This window comes from Peromyscus eremicus, chromosome 1 (assembly GCF_949786415.1).
Source record: "Peromyscus eremicus chromosome 1, PerEre_H2_v1, whole genome shotgun sequence".
Classification (NCBI taxonomy): Eukaryota; Metazoa; Chordata; class Mammalia; order Rodentia; family Cricetidae; genus Peromyscus; species Peromyscus eremicus.
The window spans coordinates 117,125,148-117,143,606 of NC_081416.1; the positions used below are offsets into that span (position 1 = coordinate 117,125,148).

The 18,459-nt window shown below is 47.7% G+C and overlaps 1 protein-coding gene across 6 annotated transcripts in view; it reads right to left on the reverse strand.

The window, feature by feature from the left end:
* Positions 1–15,650: 15,650 nt before the first annotated feature.
* Positions 15,651–18,459, reverse strand: part of Slc28a1 (solute carrier family 28 member 1) — a 51,594-nt gene continuing 48,785 nt past the window's right edge. For 5 of the 6 annotated variants that reach the window (XM_059272359.1, XM_059272357.1, XM_059272358.1 and 2 more), the window contains 3 exons: positions 17,027–17,125; positions 16,807–16,918; positions 15,651–16,491 (listed from right to left, as the gene is read on the reverse strand). In XM_059272359.1, the coding sequence (XP_059128342.1) occupies positions 16,419–16,491; positions 16,807–16,918; positions 17,027–17,125 (284 nt within the window). In that variant the 3' untranslated portion in view covers positions 15,651–16,418. Of the gene's footprint in view, positions 16,492–16,802; positions 16,919–17,026; positions 17,126–18,459 lie in introns of those variants that run through there. The other variant, XM_059272360.1, reaches the window with a different exon arrangement.

An 18,459-nucleotide genomic window follows, 5' to 3' on the forward strand; every position in this document is an offset into this window, starting at 1 on the left:
AGAAGGTCTCTCTCTCAGGGGAAGGACGGCAGTGACTGGTAAGCTAAAGGCAATATATTCGCTAGTGCTCTGGCCTCTTGGGCTTTTAAGTCTTTATTTGGCTCTGTGTTTCTTATTTAATAAGACTGTTTAAAATCACATCTACAGGCCTCCCCCTTTTTTCCAGTCATAAAGTGTTGTTGTTTGCTCTTTTGTGTGTGTGTGTGGGGGGCCTGACACCCAGCTCCCAAATAAATTCACACACAGAGGCTTTTATACTTCATTATAACTGCCCAGCCTTAGCTTCTTTCCTGCCAGCTTTTCTTATCTTAAATTATCCCGTCTATCTTTTGCCTCTGGGCTTTTCCCATTCTCTTACTTCCGTAAATGTCACTCTTACTCCGTGCCTTGCTGGTTGTGTAGCTGGGTGGTGGGCCCCTGATATCCTCCCTTTCTCTGGCTCCTTCTCCATCTCCCTTTCCAGATTTCTCCCTCTATCTATTCTCTCTGCCTGCCAGCCCCACCTATCCTTTCTCCTGCCTTGCTATTGGCCAGTTCTTTATTAGTATTGGTTAAACTACTTTATTAGTATTGGTTAAACTACTTTATTAGTATTGGTTAAACTACTTTATTAGTATTGGTTAAACTACGAGCGTGCTGCTTGTGGCTGGCTGCCACCCGCCCGTAGCAGCCATGCTGACGGAGGAGAGTGCTGGAGGAGGAATCACAGGCCATGGTTACCTTTTTAGAGCTTTATTGGGAGAGGGGGGAGAGAGAGAGGGAGAGGGGGAGAGAGAGAGAGAGAGAGAGAGAGAGAGAGAGAGAGAGAGAGAGAGGAAAGGGAAGGAGAGAGAGAGAGAGAGAGAGAGAGAGAGAGAGAGAGAGGGGGGGGGGAAGGAAGGGGGGGAGAGAGAGAGAAGAAGACAGACGGAAGGAGCAGAAAGGAAAGAGAGGGACTCACCCGCTTTTTAGGCTGGGATGCGGTCGCAGGCTGAATCCTTACATCCCAGACTTTAACTTACTATAAAAAAGTGGGACTAGGGGCGTTGTTCCTCTCAAAAACTGCTTCCAGCTGATAATTGGACATCAGTTGGCTCTTGGGGGAGTCTTCCGAGGTAGACAGGCGTTGTGGGATGCTGTCTGTCATCCGTTTGCTCTGGAGACATGTATCCCTCTTGGCTGTGGCTGGGAACTTTCTGTTTGACAAGATGTTGATGATCTCTGGATTCCGGTTCTATGGTGGTCCTGTATCATTAGCTGAACAGTGAGTTAGAACAGGGAACTGGGAAGAGAAAAGGTTGTGGTGCATGAGAACTTATTTTTTGGATTTAGGGACAAGGCAAAGATCAGGGCCCTGTCTGTATGCACGGGAGAATGAGTGGGTGGAGTTAAGGTGAGTTAGGGCGAGTTGTAGAAACCGCCCAAGCCCACCCATTTGAGCCCACCCACTGCCGGTGGAAGTCAGACAGAAAAGGTTGCACATGGCAGACACAGAAGTGGGGAGGGAGAAGGGTTTAGAACTTTAGCAGAAAGCTTGGAGATAAAGTAACTCTTATTTGCCTGTTCGCTGGCAGAAGTTCCTGTGATGCTGTTATGTGGCCTGGTTTACCGGTGCCCGCCCTTATCCGCCAATGTAGGTGGTAAATGTATCCGCCCCTTTGTCCTATGGCTGTAGCCGAGAGAAAAATAAAAAAATAAAATAACAAACCGGGATCAGACTCCAATCTCGGGCGTCCCCAAGAGTGAAGAGAGATCTAAGAATCAGCTCAAGTTTGTCATCTTCTTCGTCAAGGGATGGGAAGGGCTGCAGCTGCACTGCAGTTGGTCCACCGTTGGACCCTAGACAGCATTGACCCCCTCGTCAGGAGCAAAAATGTGCCTGCCGTTGCCAGTACAGCCTGGGGACAACCCCCGGGGTGTCCGTCGCAAAGAATATAGCTCAGACTACAGCCGCGAGAACTGTGGACTCACTCATTCACTGTGGTAAAGAATCATGGCAGTAGCAGTAGTGGTAGCTGTGTAGGGGTCCAGGGGAGATGAGGGACGCAAGTGCGCTTGCGGTCTCGCAGTCTCGCTGGATGGGAGAGGAGGCGGCAAGTGGCAGCAATCAGCAGGTCCTCGGTGCTCGGTGGTGTATCTGAGTCACGACACCAATGTTGGTTAAACGGCGTGCTGCCCGCGGCGGCCATGCCAATGGGGGAGAGTGCTGGAGGAGCAATCACAGGCCATGGTTACCTTTTTAGAGCTTTATTGGGAGATGGGGGGGGGAGAGAGAGAGAGAGAGAGAGAGAGAGAGAGAGAGAGAGAGAGAGAGGAAAGTGAAGAGGGGAGAGAAGACAGATGGAAGGAAGGAGCAGAAAGGAAAGAGAGGGACTCACAGAGGGCCCACCCGCTTTTTAGGCTGGGACGCCATCGCAGGCTGATGACATAATTAAGGACTAAATCCTTACAATTAGACCATTAGGTGTTTTTATTATGTGGCAAGGGGACTTTTTTTTTTTTTTTTTTTTTTTGTGGATCCAGCCTATTCGGTGTTCTGTAAGCTTCTTGTATCTTCATATGTATTTCTTCCTTTAGGTTAGGAAAGTTTTCTTCTATGATTTTGTTGAATATATTTTCTGTGCCTTTGAGTTGGCTTCTATCCTTATTATTCTTAGGTTTGGTCTTTTCATGGTATCCCAAATTTCTTGGATGTTTTGTGTTACGACTTTTTTGGCTTTAGTGTTTTCTTTGACTGACAAATCTATTTTCTCTATTGTGTCTTCAGTGTCAGAGATTCTCTGTTCCATCTCTTGCATTCAGTTGGTTATGCTTACATCTGTAGTTCCTGTTCGTTTAGTCAGGATTTCTATTTCCAGCATTCTCTCAGTTTGTGTTTTCTTTATTGTCTCAATTTCAATTTTCAGATCTTGAACTGTTTCCTTCCTCTGTTTAATTACTTTTTCTTGGCTTTCTTTGATTTCTTCCAATTTTTTGTTTGTTTTTTCTTCCATTTCTTTAAGGGAGTTTTTTATTTCCTCTTTAAGGGAGTTTTTCATTTCCTCTCTATGGGCCTCTATCATCTTCTTAAAGTCATTTTTAGGATTGATTTCTTCTGCTTCTTCTGCCTTGGTATGTTCAGGTCTTACAGGCGTAGAATCACTAGGTTCTGATGTTGTCATATAGGTCTTTATGTTGTTGCCTGTATTTTTGCCCTGGAGTCTACTTATCTCTTCCTCTGCTCCGTGCAGGCAGTGTCTATGTCTGAAGGTGCCTCTCTTGTTCCAATTGATAGTCTTGGTCCACTGGGAGTTCTTGGTCAAATTGGTGCTGTTGGGCTCTGTTTCTCCAGGAGCAGCTTAGTCCAATCAGTGTTAGTGGGTTCTGTCTCAGGGAGCAGTTGTTCCCAATTGGTGCAAGGTGGGCTTATGTCTCCAGTGGTTGTTGAGTTCGTAGGGGTTGTTTTTTTGTTTTTGTTTTTGTTTTGGTGGGGGAGCAGGGAAAGGTAGCTGTCTGGTCCCTGGGACTCCAATGGGTGGGGCCTAGGGGCTAGAGACCTGAGAGACCTGATCTGTGGGTCCAGAGATGGGGGCTTACCTGTTCCCAGTCGGTGTAGGGTAGGCTTATGATTCTGGTGATCTGGTTCAGTGGCTGGGTGGCGCCTTTTGTGTTCTCAGGTCACATTTTGCTCATCTGTCAACTCCTCAGCTGATCTTGTTTCCTCAGACTGCAGACTGTAAGCTTCTGAATCCTCTCCCGAATGGATCTTAGCTGAACAGGTTGTTCAGTAGGGCAATCTCACCAATGCCTCCAAGTTGTTGGTTTTTGCAGGATCGGCAGCTGGGCCCTGGGTTGGCCTCAGGCAGAATGTTCGGGTCGGTTCTGGTGGCCCGGGTGGCATCCCACAGAGGTGGCTCCTTCCCAGAGTGCTGGGATTAAATGCGTCCCTGCTCTAAGCTCTTAATCTCTATGTTTTCACCAACTCTTCAGTGGATAAAAGCTCAGCTTCTGGTTTTTATTATGACTGCGCCTCTGCCGCCACTCCCATCAGGTGTTTCAGACAGGCACAGTAACACAGCTTCACAGAGTTAAACAAATGCAACATAAAAGTAACACACCTTAAAATATTCTACTTCATAAAGTCTCCCTTGGGGGCTGGAGAGATGGTTCAGCAGTTCATTCACAGCTCTTGCAGAGGACTTGAGTTCAATTCCCAGAAACCATATCCGTGACTCAAATTGCCCATAACTGCAGCACCAGTGGATTCAAAGCCCTCTTCTGGCCTTTACAGGCACCTGCAATCATGTTCACATACCCATACACAGACACACATATGTACTAAAAATAAAGTCTCTAAATAAGAGTCAGTTGGCCTTACTCCTGCTTCACTATTCCACATCATCGTTGGAACTTGTCCAAAGTGTCAATCACCTTCTACCTCTGGAAATATAAAGTGACTACCAGGTAAACTAGGAATTGGTTATGATCTTGAATGACAGCCTGTAGTGGTATTTGTTCCGCCCATGACCTTGGGCTATACAGCCCAAAGGAGGTGGTGCTTCCTGCTGTTGTACCTGACCTCTTATCAGGAGTTGGAGAAGGGTCACATGACCCTTCTGCCTGCGAGGTGGATTCTGGATTCGCTCCCGTCAGATCAGAGGATGATTTCCGCTGTCTACTCCATTCTGTAATTGTGAGTATATTTCCTTAATTTATATATCAATAAATTGTTATCCATTTAATAGACTCACGTGGATTGATCGTAATAGCATCCAAGCCAACAGGATATCCTAATATATAAGGTTCTGTCCACTCCACTCCTGCACCATCATATCTCCAGCTCCCTGTGTAAACTAAGCTGGAACTTTATTCCACAATGACAATCCCTCCCGACTTTCTCCTGAAACATGCAACTCCAAGGGTTGAGGACTTCAGAAGCAATCACAGCCTCTCAACAGGATTCCTTCCTAAGAAGTCTGCTCTTTTTGAGAACCCTGCTAAGGCCATGTCCAGTTTTTAGCTCCGTTACATCATCTTGGTTACACCCATGAGGTCATCTTTACCACACTGTTCACTGGCTTCAAATCGGGCTTGCTCGTGACTCATAGGCTGCCTGTATTGGAATGCAGAACAGCTAAAATCACATCTTCTATGTGTTACTTGAGGGACAATTGAAAGAACTAAAGGTCCCTGCCTCAGAGAAGGGGAACCGGGATGGTCACCATCTTTAACCGGTTGAAGAGGATGGAAACTAGACTATCCCTGTGTCTAGAAGAGTCAGGGGCAGTGGCAGAGGTCTGGAATCCAAGTACTCAGCAGGCTGGGACAGGAGGCCCTATGGGACTTTGAGGCCAGCTTGTTCCACCTAGTAAGTACCAGGCCATAATGAAACCCTGTCTCAAAACATCAAAAATAAAAATAAAGTAAGAGGTATCAGATTAACGAACAAAATATTACTTTGGTAACTAGAGGAAAAGAACGGAGTTCCAGCTGGGAGATGAGGCTGCCTCTTGAACAAACCAGAACAGCAAGACAGATCAAAACAGAACATTTCTTGATGTGAAATCAAAACCCCAGAGGTCTAAGATGGAGAGTCCTCCAGTGTGGAGTGGGCTATGTTGAGAGGATCTTGTCTTTGACGGGATTTAAGGGAAGACTGAACAGCCATGATTCCAAGCAGCCCAAGGGCAGGTTGATCAAGGGACTGCTCTAAGCAATGTCCTTCCATTACAAAGGGGAGTCTTCTTCCATTTACCCAGGCTAAAAGAAGTTTCTATAAAGAACTCGGCCTTCCAGGCTAGATAGAGAGGGGGAACCCTGCATCAAAAAACCAAACCTAGGCAACAGTCATGCTCTCACCACCCTCAAAGAGGAGCTGAGTGAGAGCTGCAGGAAGGGTGGGAGTGAGCTCAGCTCACAGACAGCCCGTGGTGGTGACTCAGCTCCCAGCTCTCGGCCTCTGGCTTTTATAATTCATATTCTTTTTCACGAATCTGAAAGGCCATTGGCAAAAATACGGACTTGGCTCTTCCTGGGTCAGGCATTCGGTCCTGTTCAATCAGTGAATCACTCTTAGGAGTGGAGTCTCCCAATTAACATACAAAACAAAAGCCCCAACAAAATGTGGTGACAGATACCATCCATGTCATGGGTGCAGAATTTCTCAGAAATACTGGGAGGCAGTGGGGGGTGTGGTCACCCTCAAAATGATGTTTAAGGTCCTGTCTAAAATCTTGGGGCTCGCTACTTGTGACTCAGAGGTAATTTCATGTCGATGATGTTTACCACATGGTTGGAAAGAGGTCGGATCTCCTCCATATTGAGCTGAAGGCACGAGCTGGAATTAGTGAGGGAAGCGAAGGTGAGAATGGGGCCATGGGAAGAAGGGCAGAAAGACTCCAGTGCTGACCGGGGGTATCATTGTCAAGGGCAGAGATACTCCAGGCTAAATTACGAGTCGTCCACCCAGGGGTTCCCCTCCATGCCTTTTTTTTTAATAGACTTAGGAGCTGGACGTGGCTGCGCACAGCTGCAATGCCAGCGCTCAGGAAGCTGAGACAAAAGGATTGAGTCTGAAGCCAGTCTGCACTGCGCGGTGAGATTCTCTCAGGAATAGAAAATAGAGGCCAGCAAGATGGCTCGGCACGTCAAAGCACCTGCCACCATGCCCGAGGACCTTGATCATCGGACCTACACGGTAGGAGAGAACCAACTCCTGCAAGACGCCCTCTGGCCTTCCTTCATGCACCTGACATGGCATGTGCTCACCCATACATGTGTACACACAAAACAACATGTAAAAGATTCAATAAAATAAGCTTTTACATTTTAGAAATTTAGATTTACAGAAAGGTTTCGCAAATAATCCAGAGTTCCCATACGCACCCCCCCCCAACACACACACCCAGTTTCCCCCATTGCTCATGCCAGGCTTTACTCGGTGCTGAATTTTATGCCTCCAAGGTGATCATAGCGGGGAGTGGGTCCTTTGGGAGGCAGTTATGTATGAAAGCAGATCCTCCACAAATGGGCTGGACACCCTTACAAGTGGCTTGAGTTAGCTCACTGGCTTTGCCTACCAAGCGAGGACACAGCAAGATGGCCATCTTTGAGACACTGACCCTCCTCAGATGCTGGATCTGATCTTGGATTTTAAAACCTTCAGAATGGGGAGAGAAATTTTTCTGTTGTTTGTAAGCCATGCCATTTGCGTTTGTTTTGGTATAGCGTTCCAAGTAGAAGGAGACACTGTGGTCCATTGTTATCATGGATGAAGCTCTGCCAATATGTGATGGGAGCTGAACTCCATGTTTGATTTGGACTTCATTGGTCTTTCCCTGATGTGCGGGAGGCACAGAGGTCCTTGTGCTCACAGATAAGCACTGGATAAGCACTGGAAGAACCAGGAATGTTAAACGTACAGGGTTGTCCTTTCAAAGGGAGAGATACATAACCTGTTATCTGACCCAAAACAGATGTGATTAATAGCCTGGTGACCTTTGCACTATCTGTGTGGCTGAGACCACACCATATCCTCCCTCAGACACTTGTGAGCTTGTCAAGCTATAGAACCTATATTTATGGAAGGTGCCACATGTAGTCAATCTATAGAACCCATCTTTATGGAACATGTCACATGTACTTTACAAAGATTTTCAATGTAGTCACATCTTCAGCTTTTTTTGTTTGTTTGTTTGTTTGTTTTTGTTTGTTTGTTTTCAAGACAGGGTTTATCTGCATAGCCCTGGCTGCCCTGGAACTTGCTCTGTAGACCAGGCTGGCCTCAAACTCACCTGTCTGCCTCTGCCTCCCGTGCTGGGATTAAAGGCATGCACCACCACCACCCGTCTATATCTTAAGCTTTAATTGTGCACATAGGACTGAGTTACTTATCACCAGGAAATCTTTCACCAAATGTGTTCTGCTTAGATATGCCTAAAATAAACTCCTTGGGGTCAGACTCCCCAAGTTTGAACCAACACTGGCTTAGTTGTGCCTCCCTCTGATCATTTCTCGGCTGGCCGTGGTGATTGCAGAGACCCCCACACTGATGTCCTTTTTCTTTCCAGGATCCCATCCAGGATGCCTACACCAGTCTGCTAGGGCTGTCTTGACTGAGTGCCACAAAGTCTGGAGGGCAGAAGTCGGCGTCTGTCGGTCAGGCCCGGCTAAGCTCCATCGAGAAGGGAGGCGCCTTCTCTGCCCTTCACAGCTCTTGCAGGCGCAAGTCCTTCCCAGCTGGTAGCAGCAGGGCTCTAATCTCCCCACAATTTTCACGAGGCTTTCTTCTGTGTGCACCTCTGGGTCTGAGAGTCTCAGATGTCCCTGTCCTCCTCCTACCTGCCATTCCCTGTCGTACCTAAATCAGGATGATTTCATCCTGGATCCTTAATTTACATCTGCAGGACCTGTGTGTCAGTCAGCTTCCTATCACTATGACAAAGCTGTCTGGGATAACTCACTTACTAGGAACAAGACCTACTTTGGATCATGGTTGCAGAGGTTTTGGTCTGTGGTCATTTGGCTCCGTTGTTCAGGGTCACTGCAAGGTGATCAGGAAGCAAAGAAAGAGAAATAGGAAAGAAATAGGGTTCTGATATCTTCTCCAGTGAAATATCTCCCAAGGGAACTACCTTCTTCTGGCCCTTTCCCACCATTTCTCAGGCTGGGGATCAAGCCTCCAACACATTGCCTTTGGGGGATACTCTAGATCCAAACTATAGCACTCTGCTTCCAAATAAGGATGCACAGATGCTGGGGATTAGGGCTTGAGCTCATGGGGGGGGGGGGTTTGGTGAACGACACAATTTAACCACTACAATATCACACTTAGTCACGATGTCTCGTTAGGTTCCAGTGGGCAGGTTTTAATTGTGGGCGAAGGCTCTGACAGTTCTGTGGCATCGTGGTTAAATATTTTGTAGATTATGTCATGGTTTGAGTTTGTTCAATGTTTTCCTTGTGTTTAGACTGAGGTTCTAGGTGGAGAGAGCGGGACTACAGAGGGGAAGGGCCATTCTCAGCACTGCCTCCGAGAGCGTGCGGTACCCGGCTTCCTCCCTGCTGGTGTTAACCAGACCTAGGAGGCCTCTCCCCTGCAGACTTCCTTTCTTACTTCCTCTATTTCCATGCTGTGCTTTTTGGAACCACATCTCTAAGTGCCGCCCACACTTAAAGAGATGGGAACCATGCTACTGTCCCAAGAGACGTATTTGTATGAATTATTCAGACGCCTTCCATTGTCTGCGAGAGTTTGCTCTGTTCTCTCACATGAAAGGGACTGTGTAGCTCAGTAGGAGTCTTGCCTCACAGCCACAGAGCCACTGAACCCCAGAACCCCACAAACTGGGTCTGCCGGTACACATGTATAATCTCATCACTCAGGAGGTGGAGGCAGGAGGATCAGAAGCTCAACTTCATCCTTGGCTATAGCAAGCTTGAGGTCAGCATAGTATACGTGAAACCCTGTGTCAAAAAAAAAAAAAATCACACGCACACACAGACACACACACACACACACACACACACACACACACACACACGAGAAAAAGAAAGATAATTGAGTCATACACAGTTCGTCCTCTGCATCTGTGGTTTCTATGCCCATGGATTCAAACAACTGAAGATTGAAAATATTCTAAAAAACAAAAGTGCAAGGGGTGGGGGCGTGTATTGCATGTGTAGTGAGCATGCATATTTCTTTCTCTTGTCATAAGTCCCTTAACAACACAGTATTACATCTGTTTACGCACACCTAAATTGTGTTATAACTGACCTAGAGTAGGATATATTTAGGCTGTATGCAAATGAACAGCATTTTGCTTTATTTAGTTTGGTGTATTTTTGTTTTTTGAGATAGGGCCTCATGTCACCCAGGCTGGCCTCAAACTTGCTGGGTACGGGGATTATAGGCATGATTCCCACATAGCCAACAGCATTTTATACAAGGGGCTTGAGCATCTGTAATATGGACATCTGCATGGGATCCTGGAACCAATTCCTGACAAGCTCTAAGGGACAACTGTCCCTGTTATTATTTTCTAGTCATTTGTTCTATCGTCTTCCCAGAAGCATCATCTAGAACCAAGGCATACTTCAGGCAGCTATGTGCACCAGGCCAGGTATGCCTCATGCAGATTTTGGTATTCCGGGTTGCCACCTCACCAACATGCCCCCTTGTTCTCTAGATGTGATAGAGAGGCAGGACCCAGCAACAGGCCACTGTCCCAGTTACTATGCCAAGCTCTCGCCTGTGACTTTTCTCCCCAGAGTGGGCTTTTCCCACCACCAACCTCCGTGGCAGAACCTGTCCCACCTGAAAAGCAAAACAAACCCACTCTGGCCTGCTTCAGTCAGCTCGATGTATGGCCACTGACAGGTCTGCCTGGGACGGTTCTTGCCCACACTAAGCTTAAGGTGCCCTAAGTATTGCTAGTGCTCTGGTCCATGCTGGGGATAGCAAAAGGGGACCGGAGCTTGGCATCCATGAAGGGCTGCCAATGTAGTTTTTGCTAAGCTCCAAAGCAAGCTATTCATTCATATGGTTGTGGGGACTAAAAGGAGTTAATTACCAGTCCAATCACTGGGAATTAATTTAAAATAATGAATATATTGATTATTACTATACCAGCTACAGAAGAACACAGAGTCTGCATGTTTATGGGAAATATGCAATCACAGTCACACATTTGATATAAATAATAATGGTTTTTGAATTGTTAAATTGGGCTTTGGGCAAAAATTTATTAATAAATATTGTTATTAGGCAGTAGACAAGCCAAATATTGCAGCATATTGTGTCTTTAAATAGATAACCCTTGCCGGGCGGTGGTGGCACATGCCTTTAATCATAGCACTCAGGAGGCAGAGGCAGGCGGATCTCTGTGAGCTCAAGGCCAGTCTGGTCTACAATTTGAGTTCCAGGACAGTCAGGGCTGTTACACAGAGAAACCCTATCTCAAAATAACAACAACAACAAAAATAAATAGCCCTTGATAAAATGAATTTCAACAATCCATTTGACATTATTTTCACTTTGTAATATACAAACAGTCTCAAAAAAGCATGCCAGGGGTTGGAGAGATACCTTCGTGGTTAAGAGCACTGGCTGCTCTTCCAGAAGATCAGGGTTTGAGTCTCAGCACCCACATGGTGGCTCACAATCATCTGTTAACTCCGGTTCCAGGGGATTCAATGCCCTCTTCTAGACCCTGCAGGTACCAGGCACTCAAGGGAAGCACAGACACACATTCAGATACCATACGCATAAATTAAGTAAAAACAAAAATAAAGTATAAGTTGGGTGGTAGCAGTGGTGCACACACGCCTTTAATCCCAGCACTTGGGAGGCAGAGGTAGGCTGATCTCCAGGATGGACAGAGGTACAAAGAGAAACCTTGTCTCAAATCAACAACGACAGCCAAAAAACATAGCATTGGCTCAAGGCACAGTGGCACACATCTGTAATCCCAGCACTCGGGAGAGAGGTGGAGGCAACTCCCTCCTCTCTAAGGAAGAATCCAATCCTTTGGCTTCCTATAGGGTCTGCTGTTCCCTTAAGCTCTGCTCAGGGTCTGGTACATAATAGGTGTGGACAGAGTTCTATCTCATTAGTTCCTGTTATGAAGCCCTGGCTCCTCATGTGATGGATCTGGAGGTTGGGCTTGTGGATGGTCATCAGGTTCAGATGAGGTCATGAGGGTGGGGCTCTGTCTTACATCAGTCTCCATTACAAAATACTATGAGCAGGGTGGCTTATAAACAGGAATTCATTTCTCACAGGCTTTGAGGCCAGAAGGTGCCAGCATGGCTGGACTCTCTTGAGGACCGCATTCTGGCTCACTGAATGCTAACTTCTGACCCTAATCTCACAACACTGGGGAGTCTCTTGCATAAGGGCTCCACCCTGATGACCTTATCACCTCCTAAGGCCCCATCTCCTAATGTCACCTCAGAGGTTACAATGTCAGCATATAAGTCTTATAGGACACACAATTCATTGATGGATCCCATCTTTTGCAGGAAACCCTCTCTTTATACTGCCTGTAATATCTGGATTCTTTGCCAAAATCCCACGAGTTTTAGTTGGTATTTTGTTTTGTTTTGCACTGAGGTAAAACAGTTCCTGAAAAGGAACCTTGATCTACTTGGTGGTCGTTTCTTGTAGCAGTGAGCCTTCTGGAGATGGTGAGAGAAGGCTGAGATTGATTAGCAATGCCTGTCATGGCTGTTGGAGGGGCAGGTGGAGGTACCTATGCCAACCTGGCTTAAAAGATGTTATCGGTTTTTCTTTTGGCTTTGTTGTTGTTGTTCTGGGTTTTTGAGATAGGAACTTGTGTAGCTCAGGCTGACATTTAACTCATTATATACCTGAATTCCTGAATATTCTAGAATTCCTGATCCTCCTGCTTCCCCCTCCCAAATGCTGGTATTATAGGCACGAACCATCATGAATGCAGTTAAGCATGGACACTGGGTGCCAGCAACCACGACTCTAAGCAATACATACTTGTGGCCTCAAGGGACACCCAGCTTCTGTGGGTGTGGATGAAGAGAATGGTGGGAGTTAAGAGACAAAAGTCCATTGTTCTGTGACTATAGAGCCTGAATCCTGTCCAAGCCCAGATCAGATCAGTAGGACTGTCACCACACGGGACTCTCAGCAGAGTTGTGATCCATTTCCACAAACCTAAGTCCAGCACCGTGTTAGGTACTCTGTTTTTTGGGAGAAAAACAGAGTACTGTGAAGCCCATGTCCAAGGTGTTGCCATTTTCCCAGGAACATCACTGGCCATGCAGTGAGTAGGCAGGGAGTCCAGAACATCAGGACAAGGACAGCTGGACCCAACAGGTAGGTAAGGAAGGGGTAGAGGATTGGCCTTGAAAGACAGCTGTGCATACAGCTTCCGCGGTGTCTGGCTAATAGCTCGAGGGCAGTGGTAGGAGGATTTAGGCTTCAAGTGGAGGGCTGCAGTGGAAAAGGCCAGGACCATAGTCATGGGGCACAGGAGTCAAACCAAGCCTCCACACTGCAGAGCTAAGGGCCCAGAGGACTGGATCTCAAGTCAGCGATGGGGCCTACAGGGCAAGGAAGGTGCCCTCGGAACAAAAATCCATGGCAGAGACAATAGGACCCGGCTCACTGTGGTAAAGCCAGTAACTGCCACACAGGGCTCCACATTCCCACTGCCGCCAGTAAATACAGTCCACACTGGGAAGGGAGGTGGAGGGGGCAGGTGGGGTGAAGAAACAGGTGCATGAAGGTCCCCGAAGCCAAAGGTACTGGTATGAGTGTTGAGATAGGAGCCTGGGCAGGAGGGCAGGGAGGGCGCTCCAGAGACAAACTCCAGAAGCAAAGGCAGGTGCCCTACTTTGCTTTTCCTGCTGTGATAAGACACCGGCCAAAACCAACTTGGGGAAGAAAGGGTTTGTTTGGTTTACATGTCCCAATCACAGTCCATCGTGGATGGGTCCAAGGCAGAACCCAGGGCAGGAACTACAGCGAAGGCCGTGGAGGAACACAGCGTACGGGCTTGTTCATTTCATGTTTTTATATGACCCAAGACCACCTGCCTAGGCTGGCACCGCCCACAGTGGGCATGACCCTTCCATAGCAATTAGCAATCAAGAAAATGCCCTAAAGACGTCCCCACAGGCCAATCTGAGGATGACAATTGCTCAGTTAAGGTTCTCTCTTCCCAGGTGACTCTAATTTGTGTCAAGTTGTCAAAAACCAACGACCCCTGTCAACCTGACACACAAATACATCACTATTAAGGCATAACCTTCAAGGTTTTTTGTTCCCAAGATCTCATGCTAATACTAAGATCAAAATATAAAATATGGTCCAACTTTTAAAAGTCCCTCTGTCTTCAAAAATTCAGTCACTTTAAAGTTCAATATCTCTTTAAAATACTCAAAGTTGGGGCTGGAGAGATGGCTCAGAGGTTAAAAAATACTTGCTGCTCTTGCAGAGGACCCACAGCTGTCTCTAACTCCAGTTCCAGAGGATCCAACATCCTCTTCTAACCTCGAGGGCACCAGACACATTCATAGTACATATGAACACATACACACACACACACACACACACACACACACACACACACACACTGCAGTACATATGTGCCCATAAACATACATCTTACACACATATGCAGTAGAAATAAATAAATTTAAATATTCAAAGTCTTAACTGTGGACTCCTATAAAATCCAAAATAATATTTTCTTATTCCAAAAGGAAAGAACCAAGGCACAATTATAATCAGATCAAAGTAAACCCCAAATCCAACAGTGTACAAAGCTCAGTCTCTGACATTTGAGACATTCATGATCTTCCGGGCTCCAAAGGGCTTGGGTAGTCCCATTTCCCTGCTCTGCCATTTCTGACATGCATAGCTAGTCTCAAAGGCTCAGGCCAGCTCCACTCCATCCCTGCTGCTGTCGCTGGTGGACGTGCCACAGTCCTGACATCTCCAGTGTGCTGGGGTCTCCACTGTAACTGAGGCTGCCCCTGTACCAGTGTCCTCCCCAGGCCTCTTCAGGACTCTCACACCTGCTGCTGTGCCTCAGCTTATCTCCATGAGCCCTTCAGTTCTAGGGTCTCCACTGGGACTGAGGCTGCACCTTCGCCAATGGTCCCTCCTAGTTCCACACAGTTCCAAGCCTCACGGGCTCCTCGTTGCTCTCCATGACCCCTTCATGCCTTCCAAACCATGTGTGAGACTCTGTCACATTGCCATATTCTGCTGCCTGCTTGCTGTACCGCCTTAACACTCTGTGGGCCACAGTTTCTGTCTGCTGATCTTGAGGAGATACTTCCCAGAAGAGTTTGCCTCAGTAATTCTGGTTTCGTCTTAATCACAGCCAATTTGTCATGCCAGCTCACCAGCACTGATTGTCTCAGTAAACTAAAGGTTTCATTTCCAGGGACCCTTAGTTCAAAATATCAAATGGCCTTGTAGTCTTTGAGGAACTCGGAAGCTTCATAAGCCCGGTCTCCATCATCTGCACTTCTCTCAACATTCTTGTCTTCCCAAGTTCCCACCAAGAAAAGTTCCTGGAGCTGTGAGTGGTGGTGGTGCACGCCCTTAATCCCAGCACTCAGGAGACAGAGGCAGGAGGAACTCTGTGAGTTTGAGGCCAGCCTGGTCTACAGAGTGAGTTCCAGGCCAGTCAGTGCTATGTAGCAAGACCCTGTCACAAACAAACAAGCAAAACAAAAAACAGAAAACAAAACAAAGAAACTTCTTGGGTTGGCAAATGGCTCCTCAGGTAAAGAACTTGCCATGTAAGCTTGAAGACTCAAGTTTGAGCCTCAAATCCATGTTAAGGTGGAAGCAAAAAACCAACTCTCAAGTTATTCTCTGATCTCCACATGTGAGTAGTGGCACTCATACACCCTTACACTCACATCACACACACACACACACACACACACACACAGAGTAATAAAATTTTAAAATAGTATTTATTATTATTATTATTGGTTTTTCCAGACAAAGTTTTTCTGTATACACTTGACTATCCTGGAACTCTCTATGTAGACTAGGCTGGCCTCAAACTCAGAGCTCCACCTGCCTCTGCCTCCTGAGTGCTAGGATTAAAAGTGTATGCCACCACTACCTGGCTGCATTGTATTGTTTTTAATTGGGGGGGGGCATGTGCCATACCATATATGTAGAAGTCAGAGGATAACATGCAGAAGTCCTTCTTTCCTTTCACTATGTGTGTGTGTGGGGGGGGGGGGGTCTCAGGGATCAGAATCAGGTCATCTAACTTAGCAGCAGATGCCTTTACCCGCTGAAATCTCTTGACAGCCCAAAGAACAAGTTCTTCTGGGCCAGATGTGATGGGCACACCTGTACTCCAGGCACTCAGGAAGTGATGCAGGAAGATCAGGAGTCATCCTAAGCTACAGAATGAGCTCCATGAGGCCCCATCTCAAAACCTAACCAAACAAACCCTGTCTAACTTTATTTAGCTCAGTGCTCCAAACTTAGTGAGCCATGGGCCGATCAGAACATCGAGCCTACTGAGATGTTGTCCTGCAGGACACCAGTTTGGAAAGCACTCTGGGGACTGAGTGAAGGTAGGTGTCTCTAGAGGCAGCTTCTGGGGGAGAACCCCAGCAAATCTGATGCTTGGAAGGGAGCAGGGAGGTAGTTTGGGGCAGGTACACATGAGGATCCTAAGGAAAGAGGAGTAGAGAGGACCAGAATATTAGCCTGGAGCAGGGAGCAGAGGAGACGCTGGGAACTCTCACTTGAAGAGGTAGGACATGGGGGAGCAGTGATGTGACCAGGGGTGGGAGGTGTTTTCATTTACTGAAGTCTCCATTCACTGTGGCACCCTTTCCTGAAGGTAGAATGGAAGTAGTGATACGTCCCGTGGCCTCCTTGAGGACAGACACCTTCTGGGGTGAATGACTCCTGAGGGCAGGAAGATGTTCAGTTCCAGTTATGTGCAGATTGTATGATTGTAAAATCGACAGCAGTTGTCCAGTGCCTCCGGGCTGAACTCCAGGCTGGTGCTGAAAAGAAAGCAAACGCCACAGTAGGGTATCCAGGCCACTTCTGCAGCCGCTAATAGACTGTGCAGCCCTGGGAAAGTCGCTCTACGTCTCTGGTCCACCTTTCCTCCCCAGCCTTGGTCTTTAAGCCTTCATACACCCCCCACCCCCTCATCCCACACCCCCTATTCCCCCTACCCCCCAACCCCAGCTGCTGCAGACATAACATTCCTCCTACCCTGCCCCCTAGTGCCGGAAAGCAGAACTTGTGTGTTCTGCTCTGTGACTCTCGCAGCTCCAGGTCAGCCACCACCCACAGCCCGGGCGCTCACTCACTTCTGGAAGACCTGGCCACAGCACTGGTACACCTCAAAGCTGCTGCTGCTGAGGGTCTGATTCAGAAGGGACACACAGTCCACCTGGATGCCCCTGGGCACGTAGAGGACCCCTGTGGAGGGAAGCAGCTTAGAGGCTTGGCCTAGCGGCCCAGCCCTGCCTAAAAGGGGCTTAGAAAACCCGGCAGGCCGAGTTCTGGGCCTGCTGGACCAGCACTCACCTGCCACACAGGCGTTCATCAGGGACACGAAGGCCCCGGTGATCAGCGCCCGGAGCACAATCTGGGAGAAGTCACTCCTCCGATGGGGGACCAGGGAAGCTGCAGAGGACAAGAGAGCTTAGAGCCAAGGAGGCCACCCACCCACCCACCCACCCCTCTGTCTACCTCTTGAAACTCTAGCACCACCCTCCTCTGTTGAGTGGCAGGAGGGCACCACCCTCCTCTGTTGAGTGGCAGGAGGGCACCACCCTCCTCTGTTGAGTGGCAGGAGGGCAGAGGTGGCCCCTCATTGTCCTCTGGCCTATTGGGAAGCATTCAGTGATGTCTCCTTCACCCCACCCACTATAGCAGGAGAGGGAAAAGAAGTTAGCTTATCTCTTTTCTTTTTTTAATGAGACAGGGTCTCTCATAGCCCAGGCTGGCTTTGAACTCCCTATATAGTCAAGAATGGTCTTGAACTGCTGATCTTCCTGCCTCTGCCTCCCGAATGTTGAGATTTCAGGCACAAGCCACTGTGCCCAGTTGATGTGGTACTGGAGATTAAACACAGCCTCCAGCATGCAAAGCAAGCACTCTAAGCAACTGAGCTACATCCCCAGCCTTGGGGGTATGTATGCTGTCATTTGTTTTGTGACAAGGTCTCATACAGCCCAGACTGGGCCTGAGTCACGATTCTCCTATTTCAGCCTCCTGGATGCTGCAAGGACGGGTGTATGCCACTATGCCCAGCTAGGAAGATGAGTTCGGGGTGTTGCGGCTGTGGCTGCATCTGCTGTTGCTACTACAGCTGCTGGGCTTGCATTAACAGGCTGCCGTTATCAACACATTATCTGAGAGGGTGGCTGGTGCCTTGGACATTCAGCAAACATTGAACGGACAATTACACTTTGGAATTCTGATGCTTAATCAGCAAGCAGCACTGTTACAAGAACAAATAGATATGTTGTGGATACACCAACATATGTTATGTGCTTATGGAATGTCAGAAGTTTGTATAATGGAACTTTTTGAACTATACAATTCAGTTAGCACATGCTATTGTAAGGATTAATGAAACTAGAGTTGTTCCTGTAAATGAGCGGACCTGGTGGTCATTAATGTCTAAAGCTGCTGGGTGAATCACTGGATGGGCAGGGTCTGTTTCCCTCTTACTAATCTGTGCAGGCGGTATGGGAACTGGGTTGTTTCTGCTATGCCAATGGCGACGCCAGTTCACTTGACACCGACAGGTAACCAAGCAAGCCCTTCTGGCCATGTCACCCTCTGAATCTGCACAAGTGTGGTTACAAATGTCGGACAGATAGTACCCAGAGACGGGCAACTCCTGTGGTCCTCATGAGACCTAAGGCAGGGGGCATAAGGGCAGCCCCCTATGACGGGTAAGTTTGGGGATTGCAACAGGTGACCTAAGGCAGGGGCTGTCTGATCTTCCA